Genomic DNA, 15283 nt, shown 5'->3' with positions numbered 1-15283 from the left:
GTGTCACTGTATCACCCTGCAGTGGGAGGGACAGACTCCATGTCCCATAGCCCCCTCCTGTCTGTGTCACTGTATCACCCTGCAGTGGGAGGGGCAGACTCCGTGTCCCATAGCCCCCTCCTGTCTGTGTCACTGTATCACCCTGCAGTGGGAGGGACAGACTCCATGTCCCATAGCTCCCTCCTGTCTGTGTCACTGTATCACCCTGCAGTGGGAGGGACAGACTCCATGTCCCATAGCTCCCTCCTGTCTGTGTCACTGTATCACCCTGCAGTGGGAGGGACAGACTCCATGTCCCATAGCTCCCTCCTGTCTGTGTCACTGTATCACCCTGCAGTGGGAGGGGACAGACTCCATGTCCCATAGCTCCCTCCTGTCTGTGTCACTGTATCACCCTGCAGTGGGAGGGACAGACTCCATGTCCCATAGCCCCCTCCTGTCTGTGTCACTGTATCACCCTGCAGTGGGAGGGGCAGACTCCATGTCCCATAGCCCCCTCCTGTCTGTGTCACTGTATCACCCTGCAGTGGGAGGGACAGACTCTATGTCCCATAGCCCCCTCCTGTCTGTGTCACTGTATCACCCTGCAGTGGGAGGGACAGACTCCGTGTCCCATAGCCCCCTCCTGTCTGTGTCACTGTATCACCCTGCAGTGGGAGGGACAGACTCCGTGTCCCATAGCCCCCTCCTGTCTGTGTCACTGTATCACCCTGCAGTGGGAGGGGCAGACTCTGTGTCCCATAGCTCCCTCCTGTCTGTGTCACTGTATCACCCTGCAGTGGGAGGGGCAGACTCCGTGTCCCATAGCTCCCTCCTGTCTGTGTCACTATATCACCCTGCAGTGGGAGGGACAGACTCCATGTCCCATAGCTCCCTCCTGTCTGTGTCACTGTATCACCCTGCAGTGGGAGGGACAGACTCAGTGTCCCATAGCCCCCTCCTGTCTGTGTCACTGTATCACCCTGCAGTGGGAGGGGCAGACTCCATGTCCCATAGCCCCCTCCTGTCTGTGTCACTGTATCACCCTGCAGTGGGAGGGCCAGACTACATTATGCGTTCTACCATTTTTATTCTACTGTTTATCTCCCTATTAAATTCATTCTCTGTGTTGCAGGGCCAAAAGTGACGACACATCAATCTCAGGCACCTTCTTGATTGGACATTGGGACAGTTGGTGACATGATGGCGCAAGTTCTACATATGGAGGCCCACTTCCCAGGTACTCATTGCTGGGGGAGACTGCCGGTGGTTCTGCCAGGCTGTTCTGTACGTGTCTAATGGACACAACTAGAGATGGAAATATTCTGATTACTGTGTTGTCTCTTTTGCCAGGGAAGCCGGGTCCTCCCTCTCTCTCTTCTATGAAAGACCCAGAAGCAGCCTATTCGGTGGAGACGCCCTACGGTTACCGCTTGGATTTGGATTTCCTCAAATACGTTGACGACATAGAAAAGGGCCACACTATAAAACGAGTGCCAGTGCACCGCCGGCCCCGCTATGGATCCCTGCCCCGAGGCCCTGGATACACAGGCTCATGGTGGACCTCTACGGAATCCCTCTGCTCCAATGCTAGCAACGACAGGTAACATGAATGTAGGGGTTACTATGGGAACGGAGGGTGGCAACCAGTTCATACGGTATATATATAAGGACACAACTAATTTCCACTTTTATTCATTGTAGCCGCCATTCTTCCTACTCCTACTGTGGCAGAGGCTTCTACCCAGCCTACGAGAGCAGAGGTGGGGCCCAGGCACCCCATAACTTTAATCCAAGGGTGGAGAAGACGCTGCTCGATGCCAGTAAGAAGTTGGAGGCAGGGCAGTCTCGCCCTCTCAGCTTGGGATGCCGCTCCACCAGCTCTCTGTCTACTCAGTCTCTCTCTCGCTTTCCCTCAACCTCATCCCAGCAGATCTCTTCTTTTACCCCTCTAAGCTCTGGGATGTCCACCCCAGTGTCTCCGTCGCCGGCCCAGCTTCAACATGTGCGCGAGCAAATGGCGGTGGCACTCAAGAGGTTGCGGCAGCTTGAGGAACAGGTGAAGATGATCCCCGTCCTGCAGGTGAAGATCTCTGTTCTCCAAGAAGAGAAACGCCAGCTCAGCGTCCAGCTCAAGAGCCAGAAATATCTTGGGCACCCAAGGGGTAACATTAGGGGTAAGGACAGAGGTGAGCTATACATCGAGATCCCAGAGGAAGAGTCAAAGGTGGAGAAAGAAGAAGGTGAAGATAAAGTAGCTGGTAAGGAGGGACCTGAAAAGGAAAACAAGAAACCGGAAGGGGAAATCAAAAACCCAAAGGAAGTGTGTAAGAAAGAGACGGTGGAAAACAACAGTTTACCTGGGAAAAGAATGTGCAGTGTTGGGGTGTGGGTACGAGAGACGGACTTTGCCCCACTTCCCATAAGGCAGCTAGAGGCGGACAAGCAGAAGATGCTGGTCCAGGCTCTGTCGGCCAAAATAGCAGTGCTTGAAAAGCAACTTGGCCGGGCGTTAATAGAAGTGCAGAATGCCAACCGCAAGTTGGAGGAGGCAGAAAGGGCAGGGAGAGCAGAGGAGGCGGCAAAGAGGGAGAAGAAAGAGGAGGTGCGGGCAGATGCTGTCAAAGTGGCCCGGGTGGAACGGGGGAGTGAAGTGGTCTCCAGCACCAAAGTCGGGCATGGGGTCCAGCCGCAAAGAGCACGAGACCTGGAATGGAGAGGAGCAGCAAAAGCAACAGACGGAGAGGAGGAACGAGTCTACAAAAGCAAAGAGGTGGTGGAGAAGCCATTGCTCTCTCCCTCAGGACCAGCTCCCAAATTCCATCTGGTCAAAAAAATCAGCATCACTGGGCACTGCTCTACAGAAGGTAAGGAGATCCTTAGGTTCCATGATTAGCAGATGCTGCCCATATGAGACCCACAAGTACCCTCACTCCCTAGGTACACAGGGCCTTACAGCAGTGTCAGATGGATAGGTCCAATTCCCTTTACTTCCGCTTCTGTGTCCCTATGTTACCTGGGTCCTGACTGGGGACCGGCCTTGGACTGATAGAGCTGGATCCAGACAGCTGTGTTCCCCATGGATGAGAATGGGGGTGGTGCTTGGTGGAGAAGGACAAGACAGTACATCCCTATTGCACAGAGCTCCATCTAGTGGCCAAAGCTATAACCACCCTCATTATATTGCCTGAGTGTCTGAATGGCACAGGAAAATACCCAACTGGCTTCTCTGCCAAGCTCCAACTCCTGGGCCAATATGTGGGTAGGCATTGGGGGTTCAACTAACTTGGTACATAGGGTGACTCCCTGTTTATCTCTCACAGCCAGTGGGTGAATGACAGTTTTTCTCCTTTATCCCAGAGCCTGCAACAGAAGGAAATACGGGCGGAATACTGGCCCAGACAGCTACGTGGAGTCAGATGAACGTGTCGGGCGCTGCGGCAGGGAGGGAAGGAGATGGCACAGGTACAAAGCACAGATGCCCCGCGTTCATGCCAAGCACATTATTCCTGATTCTGCTCTCAGATTTGGGAGAAATGGATCAATTTGTGGCTTTGTTACAGTTGAACCACTAACCCATAGCAGCCTATTACTGGCCAGATTAGTGGCTCTGTATAATGTGATCTCCCCGCTCTGTATAATGGGGCTGAGTATCTATAGGCCGATAATGATCTCCCCGCTCTGTATAATGGGGCTGAGTATCTATAGGCCGATAATGATCTCCCCGCTCTGTATAATGGGGACTGAGTATCTATAGGCCGATAATGATCTCCCCACTCTGTATAATGGGGCTGAGTATCTATAGGCCGATAATGATCTCCCCGCTCTGTATAATGGGGCTGAGTATCTATAGGCTGATAATGATCTCCCCGCTCTGTATAACGGGGCTGAGTATCTATAGGCCGATAATGATCTCCCCGCTCTGTATAATGGGGCTGAGTATCTATAGGCTGATAATGATCTCCCCGCTCTGTATAATGGGGCTTAGTATCTATAGGCCGATAATGATCTCCCCGCTCTGTATAATGGGGCTGAGTATCTATAGGCCGATAATGATCTCCCCGCTCTGTATAATGGGACTGAGTATCTATAGGCCGATAATGATCTCCCCGCTCTGTATAATGGGGCTGAGTATCTATAGGCCGATAATGATCTCCCCGCTCTGTATAATGGGGCTGAGTATCTATAGGCCGATAATGATCTCCCCGCTCTGTATAATGGGGCTGAGTATCTATAGGCCGATAATGATCTCCCCGCTCTGTATAATGGGGCTGAGTATCTATAGGCCGATAATGATCTCCCCGCTCTGTATAATGGGGCTGAGTATCTATAGGCCGATAATGATCTCCCCGCTCTGTATAACGGGGCTGAGTGTCTATAGGCCGATAATGATCTCCCCGCTCTGTATAATGGGGCTGAGTATCTATAGGCCGATAATGATCTCCCCGCTCTGTATAACGGGGCTGAGTATCTATAGGCTGATAATGATCTCCCCGCTCTGTATAATGGGGCTGAGTATCTATAGGCTGATAATGATCTCCCCGCTCTGTATAATGGGGCTGAGTATCTATAGGCCGATAATGATCTCCCCGCTCTGTATAATGGGGCTGAGTATCTATAGGCCGATAATGATCTCCCCGCTCTGTATAATGGGACTGAGTATCTATAGGCTGATAATGATCTCCCCGCTCTGTATAATGGGGCTGAGTATCTATAGGCCGATAATGATCTCCCCGCTCTGTATAATGGGGCTTAGTATCTATAGGCCGATAATGATCTCCCCGCTCTGTATAATGGGGCTGAGTATCTATAGGCTGATAATGATCTCCCCGCTCTGTATAATGGGGCTGAGTATCTATAGGCCGATAATGATCTCCCCGCTCTGTATAATGGGGCTGAGTATCTATAGGCTGATAATGATCTCCCCGCTCTGTATAATGGGGCTTAGTATCTATAGGCCGATAATGATCTCCCCGCTCTGTATAATGGGGCTGAGTATCTATAGGCTGATAATGATCTCCCCGCTCTGTATAACGGGGCTGAGTATCTATAGGCCGATAATGATCTCCCCGCTCTGTATAACGGGGCTGAGTGTCTATAGGCCGATAATGATCTCCCCGCTCTGTATAATGGGGCTGAGTATCTATAGGCCGATAATGATCTCCCCGCTCTGTATAATGGGACTGAGTATCTATAGGCCGATAATGATCTCCTCGCTCTGTATAATGGGACTGAGTATCTATAGGCCGATAATGATCTCCCCGCTCTGTATAATGGGGCTGAGTATCTATAGGCCGATAATGATCTCCCCGCTCTGTATAATGGGGCTGAGTATCTATAGGCCGATAATGATCTCCCCGCTTTGTATAACGGGGCTGAGTATCTATAGGCTGATAATGATCTCCCCGCTCTGTATAACGGGGCTGAGTATCTATAGGCCGATAATGATCCCCCCGCTCTGTATAATGGGGCTGAGTATCTATAGGCCGATAATGATCTCCCCGCTCTGTATAATGGGGCTGAGTATCTATAGGCCGATAATGATCTCCCCGCTCTGTATAATGGGGCTGAGTATCTATAGGCCGATAATGATCTCCCCGCTCTGTATAATGGGGCTGAGTATCTATAGGCCGATAATGATCTCCCCGCTCTGTATAATGGGGCTGAGTATCTATAGGCCGATAATGATCTCCCCGCTCTGTATAACGGGGCTGAGTATCTATAGGCCGATAATGATCCCCCCGCTCTGTATAAAAACCCCCTGAATAACATACCTTACTCCTTGCATTCGGTCTGATCTGGTTTCTGATTTATAAGTGGAAATTTCCAGCTCCTTTCTTCCTGGTACAGTGTGAAGCCCCGCCCCCTCTTCCTGTTTAGCTTTCCTTATCTCTCTGACTACAGGGCAGTCGAAGAGGAGAGCCTTCTGTGCATGACAGGGAAGAAGCTTTCTGGGAATCTTAAGGAAAGCTGAACAGGAAGAAGGGGCGGGGCTTGATGCTGTAGCAGGAGGGCAGTTGTGAATGCTAGGGGGCAGCACAGAGTCAGTACCAATAGGAATGTGCATGGGGAATGAGTAACAATGACGTGGGATGATTCTGTGTGACAGACCCAACCAAGGAACAAGATAAAGGCAAGAGGAACGCACAGGAAGATCCACAACCAAAACCGGCCCAGTTCCCCCGGCTGAATGGAGAGTAAGTACCCACTCCTCTTAATCCAGTCACGTGTGGCGTATTGTCTGCTCTTATGCGCAGCTCCGTGTATCTGTATTGAAAGCTGCAATCTGATTGGCGCTAACTCTTTCCTTTATAGAATGGACTCTGCCTCCTCAGAGGATTCTGGGACTATGGAGAATCCATCAGACAGTGAGAGCACAGAGAGTGAATATCATGAGGCGAGTGAGGCATTGGCGGGGGCACAGGCTGAGCTCCACTCGTTAGCAGCGGGTAACAGTGATACCCCAAAGGAACCAGAGAGAGAGCAACCTGCACCCACAGCCATAGTGTCCCCCCCCAAGCCTACTCCCAGGTAATAGCACCATGCTTCCATCCCTCCCTCCTGTCCATTTCACCCTGCAGTGGGAGGGGCAGACTCCGTGTCCCATAGCCCCCTCCTGTCTGTGTCACTGTATCACCCTGCAGTGGGAGGGACAGACTCCGTGTCCCATAGCCCCCTCCTGTCTGTGTCACTGTATCACCCTGCAGTGGGAGGGGCAGACTCCGTGTCCCATAGCCCCCTCCTGCCTGTGTCACTGTATCACCCTGCAGAGGGAGGGACAGACTCCATGTCCCATAGCCCCCTCCTGTCTGTGCCACTGTATCACCCTGCAGTGGGAGGGACAGACTCAATGTCCCATAGCTCCCTCCTGTCTGTGTCACTGTATCACCCTGCAGTGGGAGGGGCAGACTCCGTGTCCCATAGCTCCCTCCTGTCTGTGTCACTGTATCACCCTGCAGTGGGAGGGACAGACTCCATGTCCCATAGCCCCCTCCTGTCTGTGTCACTGTATCACCCTGCAGTGGGAGGGACAGACTCCGTGTCCCATAGCCCCCCCTCCTGTCTGTGTCACTGTATCACCCTGCAGTGGGAGGGGCAGACTCCGTGTCCCATAGCCCATAAATATTAATATAACACTGTTGTTGCAGGGTGGAGCTGAGCAATGTGCTGATTTCGGGGTGCGTGGCCCTTCAGAAGTCTCTAGATGAAGGCACAGCTCTTCCAGAAATGGAGAAGGTGAGGGAGTTGCAAGGCCAGGGATGGGTGTATGAGGCTGGGGGGATTCTCAGATAAACGGCATCTTTTTGCTCTTTTTTTGCATCTAGTCAGCGGCGCACAGTGTGATTTTGCAGGAATGGATGAAGATACTTCGGCAGAAGGATGTGGACCCGGCTGTAATTCGCCACCATCTAACAGTGTTCCGCGCCATGTCCCCACGTTTGCTGGAGGTCATCATAAACATGGCCGACGCCAAGGGGAACACGGCAGTGCACTATGCTGTGTCTCAGTCCAACTTCACTGCGGTCAGGCAGCTCCTGGATACAGGTCAGTGCTGACAGACAGCCAGGTGGCTGGAATTTAAACTAATATGTGGTTGGTAGGGTCCTACTTACCCAGGTAACAAGGCAATGGATTGGATGGCAGACCGAAAGATAATTAGGAAAGGACCTGGTTGCCGGGGTCAGTGACCCTTTTATGTTCTTTCTATGTTTGCTGCCTAGTTTAAAGCTCTTTCCTGCCCTTTTCTGCCTTCTGTACCCATCCAGTTTCTCACCCCCCCATCCCTGCCCTTTCATGCTGCTCCTCATCCTCTCACCCTCCTTCGTCCCTCAGGCCTATGTGATGTGAACAGACAGAATAAGGCCGGATTCACTCCCCTCATGCTCACAGCCCTGGCGGCTTTTCGATCTGACGAAGATATTGAGACGGTCACGCAGATGTTGCGTCTGGGAGATGTGAACTGCAGAGCCAGCCAGGTACCGGCAACCCCCCCTCCTCTGCCCCCACATACAAACTGACAGCAAATGTCCCAACAGATCTGACCCTTACAGGTACCTGTTGATCTTAGGGAGCATTGCCAATGCCAGTACCCATTAGTCCTGCTTCCCACCCCATATATAATGGCCAGAGATACAGTGCCCTGCACACAGAATTAGTAAGAACTTTCCATTTGCCTTTAGGCTGGGCAGACTGCTTTGATGTTGGCCGTCAGTCATGGGAGGTTGGATGTGGTTCGGGCCCTGCTGGCGTGTGGAGCAGACGTCAACATACAGGATCACGATGGCTCCACGGCACTTATGTGTGCATGTGAACACGGCCACGCGGATATTGTCAGTCTACTCCTGGCTGTACCTGCATGTGATGTTTCACTCACTGATAATGTAAGTCTGGCACACAGCTTGGCCTGTCTCTCCCCGGGGGGCGCCGCCGCGTATAACTGTAATAGAAAGGGGCCGTATAATAGGCTGCTGTATACACAGGTTTTAAATTGTTACAGTATAGTAATAATACAAACAGTGGGAAAATATTGCAATGAATAAAAAAATAAAAAACACATATTTCATAGTGCATATTACAGGAGGAAGTAGGGCCTTCCCATATGGAGTTTACATCTATACTCTATGCGATACTAATACTAACAATATATATGCTTTGTTTTATACACACATATAGGATGGAAGTACAGCTCTGTCTATTGCGCTGGAAGCTGGACAGAATGATATAGCAATGCTGCTATCTGCACATAACTCCAAGATATCCAATCAGGTTTGTAGGAATGCAATACAGTTATGACACAGACTGGAGGGAGCTATGGGACATGGAGTCTGCCCCTCCCACTGCAGGGTGATACAGTGACACAGACAGGAGGGGGGCTATGGGACATGGAGTCTGTCCCTCCCACTGCAGGGTGATACAGTGACACAGACAGGAGGGGGCTATGGGACATGGAGTCTGTCCCTCCCACTGCAGGGTGATACAGTGACACAGACAGGAGGGGGCTATGGGACACGGAGTCTGCCCCTCCCACTGCAGGGTGATACAGTGACACAGACAGGAGGGGGCTATGGGACACGGAGTCTGTCCCTCCCACTGCAGGGTGATACAGTGACACAGACAGGAGGGGGCTATGGGACACTGAGTCTGCCCCTCCCACTGCAGGGTGATACAGTGACACAGACAGGAGGGGGCTATGGGACATGGAGTCTGTCCCCCCCACTGCAGGGTGATACAGTGACACAGACAGGAGGGAGCTATGGGACACTGAGTCTGTCCCCCCCACTGCAGGGTGATACAGTGACACAGACAGGAGGGAGCTATGGGACACGGAGTCTGTCCCTCCCACTGCAGGGTGATACAGTGACACAGACAGGAGGGGGCTATGGGACACGGAGTCTGTCCCTCCCACTGCAGGGTGATACAGTGACATAGACAGGAGGGGGCTATGGGACACGGAGTCTGCCCCTCCCACTGCAGGGTGATACAGTGACACAGACAGGAGGGAGCTATGGGACATGGAGTCTGCCCCTCCCACTGCAGGGTGATACAGTGACACAGACAGGAGGGAGCTATGGGACATGGAGTCTGTCCCTCCCACTGCAGGGTGATACAGTGACACAGACAGGAGGGGGCTATGGGACATGGAGTCTGCCCCTCCCACTGCAGGGTGATACAGTGACACAGACAGGAGGGGGCTATGGGACACGGAGTCTGCCCCTCCCACTGCAGGGTGATACAGTGACACAGACAGGAGGGGGCTATGGGACACGGAGTCTGCCCCTCCCACTGCAGGGTGATACAGTGACACAGACAGGAGGGGGCTATATTGGGGGTCTCTGATTGGATACAAAGCTAACATCCCATAACATATAATGATACCTTATTGCAGGATGAAGGAACAGACCCTAAACGCCAGAGAGTGAACCCATCAGATGAATCCCAATAAGAGGAGGAAGTGGGTGAAGCTCAAGTGGGGGCCACAGAGACACTGCATGCCGTCCAAAGCTATAAGTGGCCCCTGTAATACTGCACTGCAAGAACCACTAGGATTTTACACTCGGCTTCAGCACCATGGAGAGAGGGGGGGGGGCTTAGGGGACGGGAGAGAGGAAGTGAGAAGCTAAAGCAAAGCAAACAGCCATAGAGTATTGGGGGGGGGGGCTAAGGGAAAGCAGAGATGAGTGATGTACATAAGGGAAATGAGGAGGTAATTAGAGAAAGAGAATGGAAGGTTATTGGAGATGTACGAGAGGCTGAGAATGTAGAGAGAGGAGTGGGATCAGGTCTGAGTTTAGGATTGGTGGGGCTCATAGTGAAACAGTTACTGTGTTGGCGCCGGTATTTATATCAGGTATCGCCAACCTCTTGCCCTCGAGCTGTTGTTGAACTACAAATTCTAGATCCCCACCAACACTAAGGCTGCTGGGAATTGTAGTGCAACAGCAGCTATAGGACCAAAGCTTGGGCAACAATGCTAAACAGTGCGGCTCTCCTTACTGAACCTGCTGTTCCACCGGCCAGTCCCAGGGGGCGCTGCTTGTTCATTTGAGGCACATAACTCAGCTTTCCTGCCCACATTCATTGCTACTTTATTTGTAGCCCACAGGGGCAGGACTGGACACCCCAGGAAGCCGTGGCCATGACTTCAAGCTATTAAATGCTTTTAGCATAGAAACACTGAGGGCAAAATGCCACGTGCCACACCCACTGCAGCTGGTGAGAGCAGGACCCACAGGGGCTAGAAGCCCTGTGATTGGTGAGTTATGTTCTGGCGGGAAAGCCCACTCTCAAGATGAAAAGGGGGTGACTGGGAGCTGTACTTAGAGTGAAACGGTAAATGTTGAAAAGATTGAGAATGTGAAAAGAAGACAGCGGAGAGAGGTGGGAGATGCCATAGTAATAAACAGGGTGATGCCCTCGGGTGGGGGAAAAGCGTCGCCTCTCTCCTCTTTACCAGCCAGTTAAGCTCATTCCATAGGATTCAGCAATAATACTTACAGACTATCGGTTGTTATACAGGCACTGCAATTTATATATTTTTGTTATGCATACTTATATATGTAGAGAGGACTCTCTATCTGTATTTTATAAAAACTGTATCGCTATATATATATAAATGTAAAGAATATATATATGTACCTTTGTGTTACAGGTTTCCTTTTTAATGAACAAAGATATTGCAGTACTTAACCCTCACCCGAGGGTGGCAGTATATCCGCATAGCAAAAATGTAATATCCTATCCCACAGCCCCAGTCCCTTCCCAGAGGCTATTATCCCCCCACTGCTACTATAGGCACCATCTCTCCCTACTATACCTGCTATCCCACAGCCCCAGTCCCTTCCCAGAGGCTATTATCCCCCCACTGCTACTATAGGCACCATCTCTCCCTACTATACCTGCTATCCCACAGCCCCAGTCCCTTCCCAGAGGCTATTATCCCCCCACTGCTACTATAGGCACCATCTCTCCCTACTATACCTGCTATCCCACAGCCCCAGTCCCTTCCCAGAGGCTATTATCCCCCCCACTGCTACTATAGGCACCATCTCTCCCTACTATACCTGCTATCCCACAGCCCCAGTCCCTTCCCAGAGGCTATTATCCCCCCACTGCTACTATAGGCACCATCTCTCCCTACTATACCTGCTATCCCACAGCCCCAGTCCCTTCCCAGAGGCTATTATCCCACTGCTACTATAGGCACCATCTCTCCCTACTATACCTGCTATCCCACAGCCCCAGTCCCTTCCCAGAGGCTATTATCCCCCACTGTTACTATAGGCACCATCTCTCCCTACTATACCTGCTATCCCACAGCCCCAGTCCCTTCCCAGAGGCTATTATCCCACTGCTACTATAGGCACCATCTCTCCCTACTATACCTGCTATCCCACAGCCCCAGTCCCTTCCCAGAGGCTATTATCCCCCCACTGCTACTATAGGCACCATCTCTCCCTACTATAACTGCTATCCCACAGCCCCAGTCCCTTCCCAGAGGCTATTATCCCCCCACTGCTACTATAGGCACCATCTCTCCCTACTATACCTGCTATCCCACAGCCCCAGTCCCTTCCCAGAGGCTATTATCCCCCCACTGCTACTATAGGCACCATCTCTCCCTACTATACCTGCTATCCCACAGCCCCAGTCCCTTCCCAGAGGCTATTATCCCCCCACTGCTACTATAGGCACCATCTCTCCCTACTATAACTGCTATCCCACAGCCCCAGTCCCTTCCCAGAGGCTATTATCCCCCCACTGCTACTATAGGCACCATCTCTCCCTACTATACCTGCTATCCCACAGCCCCAGTCCCTTCCCAGAGGCTATTATCCCCCCACTGCTACTATAGGCACCATCTCTCCCTACTATACCTGCTATCCCACAGCCCCAGTCCCTTCCCAGAGGCTATTATCCCCCCACTGCTACTATAGGCACCATCTCTCCCTACTATACCTGCTATCCCACAGCCCCAGTCCCTTCCCAGAGGCTACTATACAGTAGATATAGGATATTTATGGGAAGATGTTGCTGGAGCAGAGAAATAGAAAAAGTTTCTGTGGACCCAAGGACACAATTTCAGCTGTATCCGGTATCCCACAGCAATGGATCCGTAGGCGTATACTGTATCTGGTTCCACACCTCTCTCTCCATGGTGGTGTGATTACAGATCCAGCCCAGACCCAGCTCGGTGACTCCCCATCCCAGCAGAAGCCCACGTGGGTGTTCTGACCCGGTGCCAGGGAGCAGCTGCACCCACTCATCCCTATTAATCGACATGAGAAACATGAGATGAACTTCTCCTCCCACCCACGGCGCTGGGACCTCTCTGCCCAGAGACCGGCAGTATTTGTACCTATTATCATAGGGCTTAAATTAATGGGACTTAAAGGGAAACTCCACCCCAAAACTAAACAAAAATGTAACTAAAAGCAGCATTTATCTGGCTGTTCTTATTCTTTGCACTGCCAAGTCTGTGGGGGTTTCACAACTTCTCATAGGCTGACCAGAGAGATACCATAAAACTATGGAAGCATAGGGATTCCCCTGTACTAAGCGCAATTCAGCAGGAACAGCCCCCTAAGTTTGCTCATAGCCTGTACTGAGATATACCATATAACTATGGCACATAGGGATTCCCCTGTACTAAGCACAATTCAGCAGGAACAGCCCCCTAAGGTTGTTCATAGCCTGTACTGAGAGATACCATAAACCTATGGCACATAGGGATTCCCCTGTACTAAGCACAATTCAGCAGGAACAGCCCCCTAAGTTTGCTCATAGCCTGTACAGAGAGATACCATAAAACTATGGCAGAATAAGGATTCCCTTGTACTAAGCACAATTCAGCAGGAACAGCCCCCTATATGTAGAACGTCTAGGGGAACCACACTGGTGTGACTAATGTTCCAAGTGGTTGCTAAATAAGGCTAGTGATTGGCTGATTGGACTGACTCAGCAGTTTTTTGTCAGCCCATGTATGGCCACCTTAAGTCTGGTAATTATGGACTTGTATGACTGACACTGGTTAAGTGGGAAAGTTGAGGATCTGTTTGTGGATACAGGCCCCAGAGACTGAGCCGTGCCAGCATGGGGTTATCCTTGAGAGAGGGTTCCCTGGTTGCCCACATTTACAGCAAACCCCTACATTGTGGCTAGGAGCATCCAACCACGTCATCTTTTTGCTTTTCTACACAGCCAAGAGATGGCGCTCTTCCATTACTGCAGATGGCTGGCAGAGCAGAAGGGCACTTTGTCCAACCCGGTGTGCTTTCAAGGCAAACTAGAGCAGAAGGACGTCTTGTTCCTGTCCAAAACTGTGTTCAGTTAAATAAGTCAATATTTAGCCTGGGTCTGCTGGCCTTGGCACACTAAGGGCTATGGCACGGACTTTCTTTGGAACAGTCTATAGTGGCTACTGGCCGACAAGCTATTTGCATTCCAGCCAATGACAGGAGGCACGGGCAGATTTGGGCACCTCTGCATCAGAGCTGATGACATAACCCCTGTGCCATCCGCCTAAAGCTATTATCATTTGCTTTTAGTAGTTATCTTAAACGGCAGATTTGTTCCACCATCATGTTTATGGTAAATCCTCACCAGTGAACCCCAGGAGCAGCAGCGGCCTATTGAGGGTACAGAGTATGCCCCATTTGTATTTAGCTCACACAAAAAAACTCCCCTAGGTTTGCACATAGCCCTTTTTTAAAAAAAAAAATCTCAATAAACAGCACCTGTGTTCTCCACAATGTTGCCCCCAGCAGCTCCACCACCGGTTAGGCCAAGTGTTACGTGTCAGGGGCACTGCACATGCTCAGTGGGCTCTGAGATGCTGCTGAGAATCTAAGCTCAGGGGTTGTCACAAATCACCACCTAGCAGATATCTGTCAGATGCTACAGGGCTGATTATATTCCGATGCAGACTGCACTGATTTCTGAGCTGCCATGTAATGTTCATCTGGCTTAAATACTAATCAGTCCTGTGTTGTGGCTGTCATATTTATTGTGTCTGTATATTGTGTGTGGGTCCCTAAGCCCAGGTAACTGCCCAGAACCAGCAGAAATGAAAATGGGGAGCTATTGTCCCATCAGTTTTGCAACTGGTCTTCATTAATTTTATTTTATTTTTTTAATTATTTTTCATTCTCTTCCACATCTTTCCAGCTTTATAATGGGGGTCACTGACCCCAGCAGACAAACAACTATTGCTCTGTAAGGCTAACATTTTATTGTTACTTTTTATCCCTTATCTATCTGTTTATTCCCTCTCCTATACAAATTCCTGTCTCTTGTTTCAACCACTGCCTGGTTGCCAGGACCCTAGCAACCAGACTGGACCCTAGCAACCAGACTACGGCTGAAATTCCAAACTGGAGAGGTGTGGAACAAAAACCTAAATAACTGAAAAACCACAAAAAAATAAATCAGAATAGCCCTGGGGGCAGCCGTTCCTGCACTGGTACAGCTGGGGTGTTTGCTACAGAAACCCTACTATAGTTTATATAAATACCCCGCTGTGTAGCCCCGGGGGCAGCCATTCCTGCACCGGTACAGCTGGGGTGTTTGCTACAGAAACCCTACTATAGTTTATATAAATACCCCGCTGTGTAGCCCCGGGGGCAGCCATTCCTGCACTGGTACAGCTGGGGTGTTTGCTACAGAAACCCTACTATAGTTTATATAAATACCCTGCTGTGTAGCCCCGGGGGCAGCCATTCCTGCACTGGTACAGCTGGGGTGTTTGCTACAGAAACCCTACTATAGTTTATATAAATACCCCGCTGTGTAGCCCCGGGGGCAGCCA

At 50.9% G+C, this 15283-nt stretch overlaps 1 protein-coding gene across 1 annotated transcript in view; it reads left to right on the top strand.

Moving 5' to 3' along the window:
- Window positions 1-11115, top strand: part of kank2 (KN motif and ankyrin repeat domains 2) — a 44670-nt gene extending 33555 nt beyond the window's left edge. The window contains exons 2-13 of the mRNA XM_018092551.2: window positions 1115-1219; window positions 1333-1582; window positions 1684-2846; window positions 3340-3444; window positions 6089-6176; window positions 6295-6510; window positions 7128-7215; window positions 7305-7524; window positions 7813-7955; window positions 8160-8360; window positions 8653-8745; window positions 9866-11115. Coding sequence (XP_017948040.1) covers window positions 1180-1219; window positions 1333-1582; window positions 1684-2846; window positions 3340-3444; window positions 6089-6176; window positions 6295-6510; window positions 7128-7215; window positions 7305-7524; window positions 7813-7955; window positions 8160-8360; window positions 8653-8745; window positions 9866-9922 — 2664 coding nt within the window. The 5' untranslated portion in view covers window positions 1115-1179 and the 3' untranslated portion in view covers window positions 9923-11115. The remainder of the gene's footprint in view (window positions 1-1114; window positions 1220-1332; window positions 1583-1683; window positions 2847-3339; window positions 3445-6088; window positions 6177-6294; window positions 6511-7127; window positions 7216-7304; window positions 7525-7812; window positions 7956-8159; window positions 8361-8652; window positions 8746-9865) is intronic.
- The last annotated feature ends 4168 nt before the right edge of the window (window positions 11116-15283 follow it).

Source organism: Xenopus tropicalis, chromosome 3, assembly GCF_000004195.4.
Source record: "Xenopus tropicalis strain Nigerian chromosome 3, UCB_Xtro_10.0, whole genome shotgun sequence".
Classification (NCBI taxonomy): domain Eukaryota; kingdom Metazoa; phylum Chordata; class Amphibia; order Anura; family Pipidae; genus Xenopus; species Xenopus tropicalis.
Note: the sequence above shows the minus strand (reverse complement) of the source record. Positions and strands in the feature narration are given on the sequence as shown.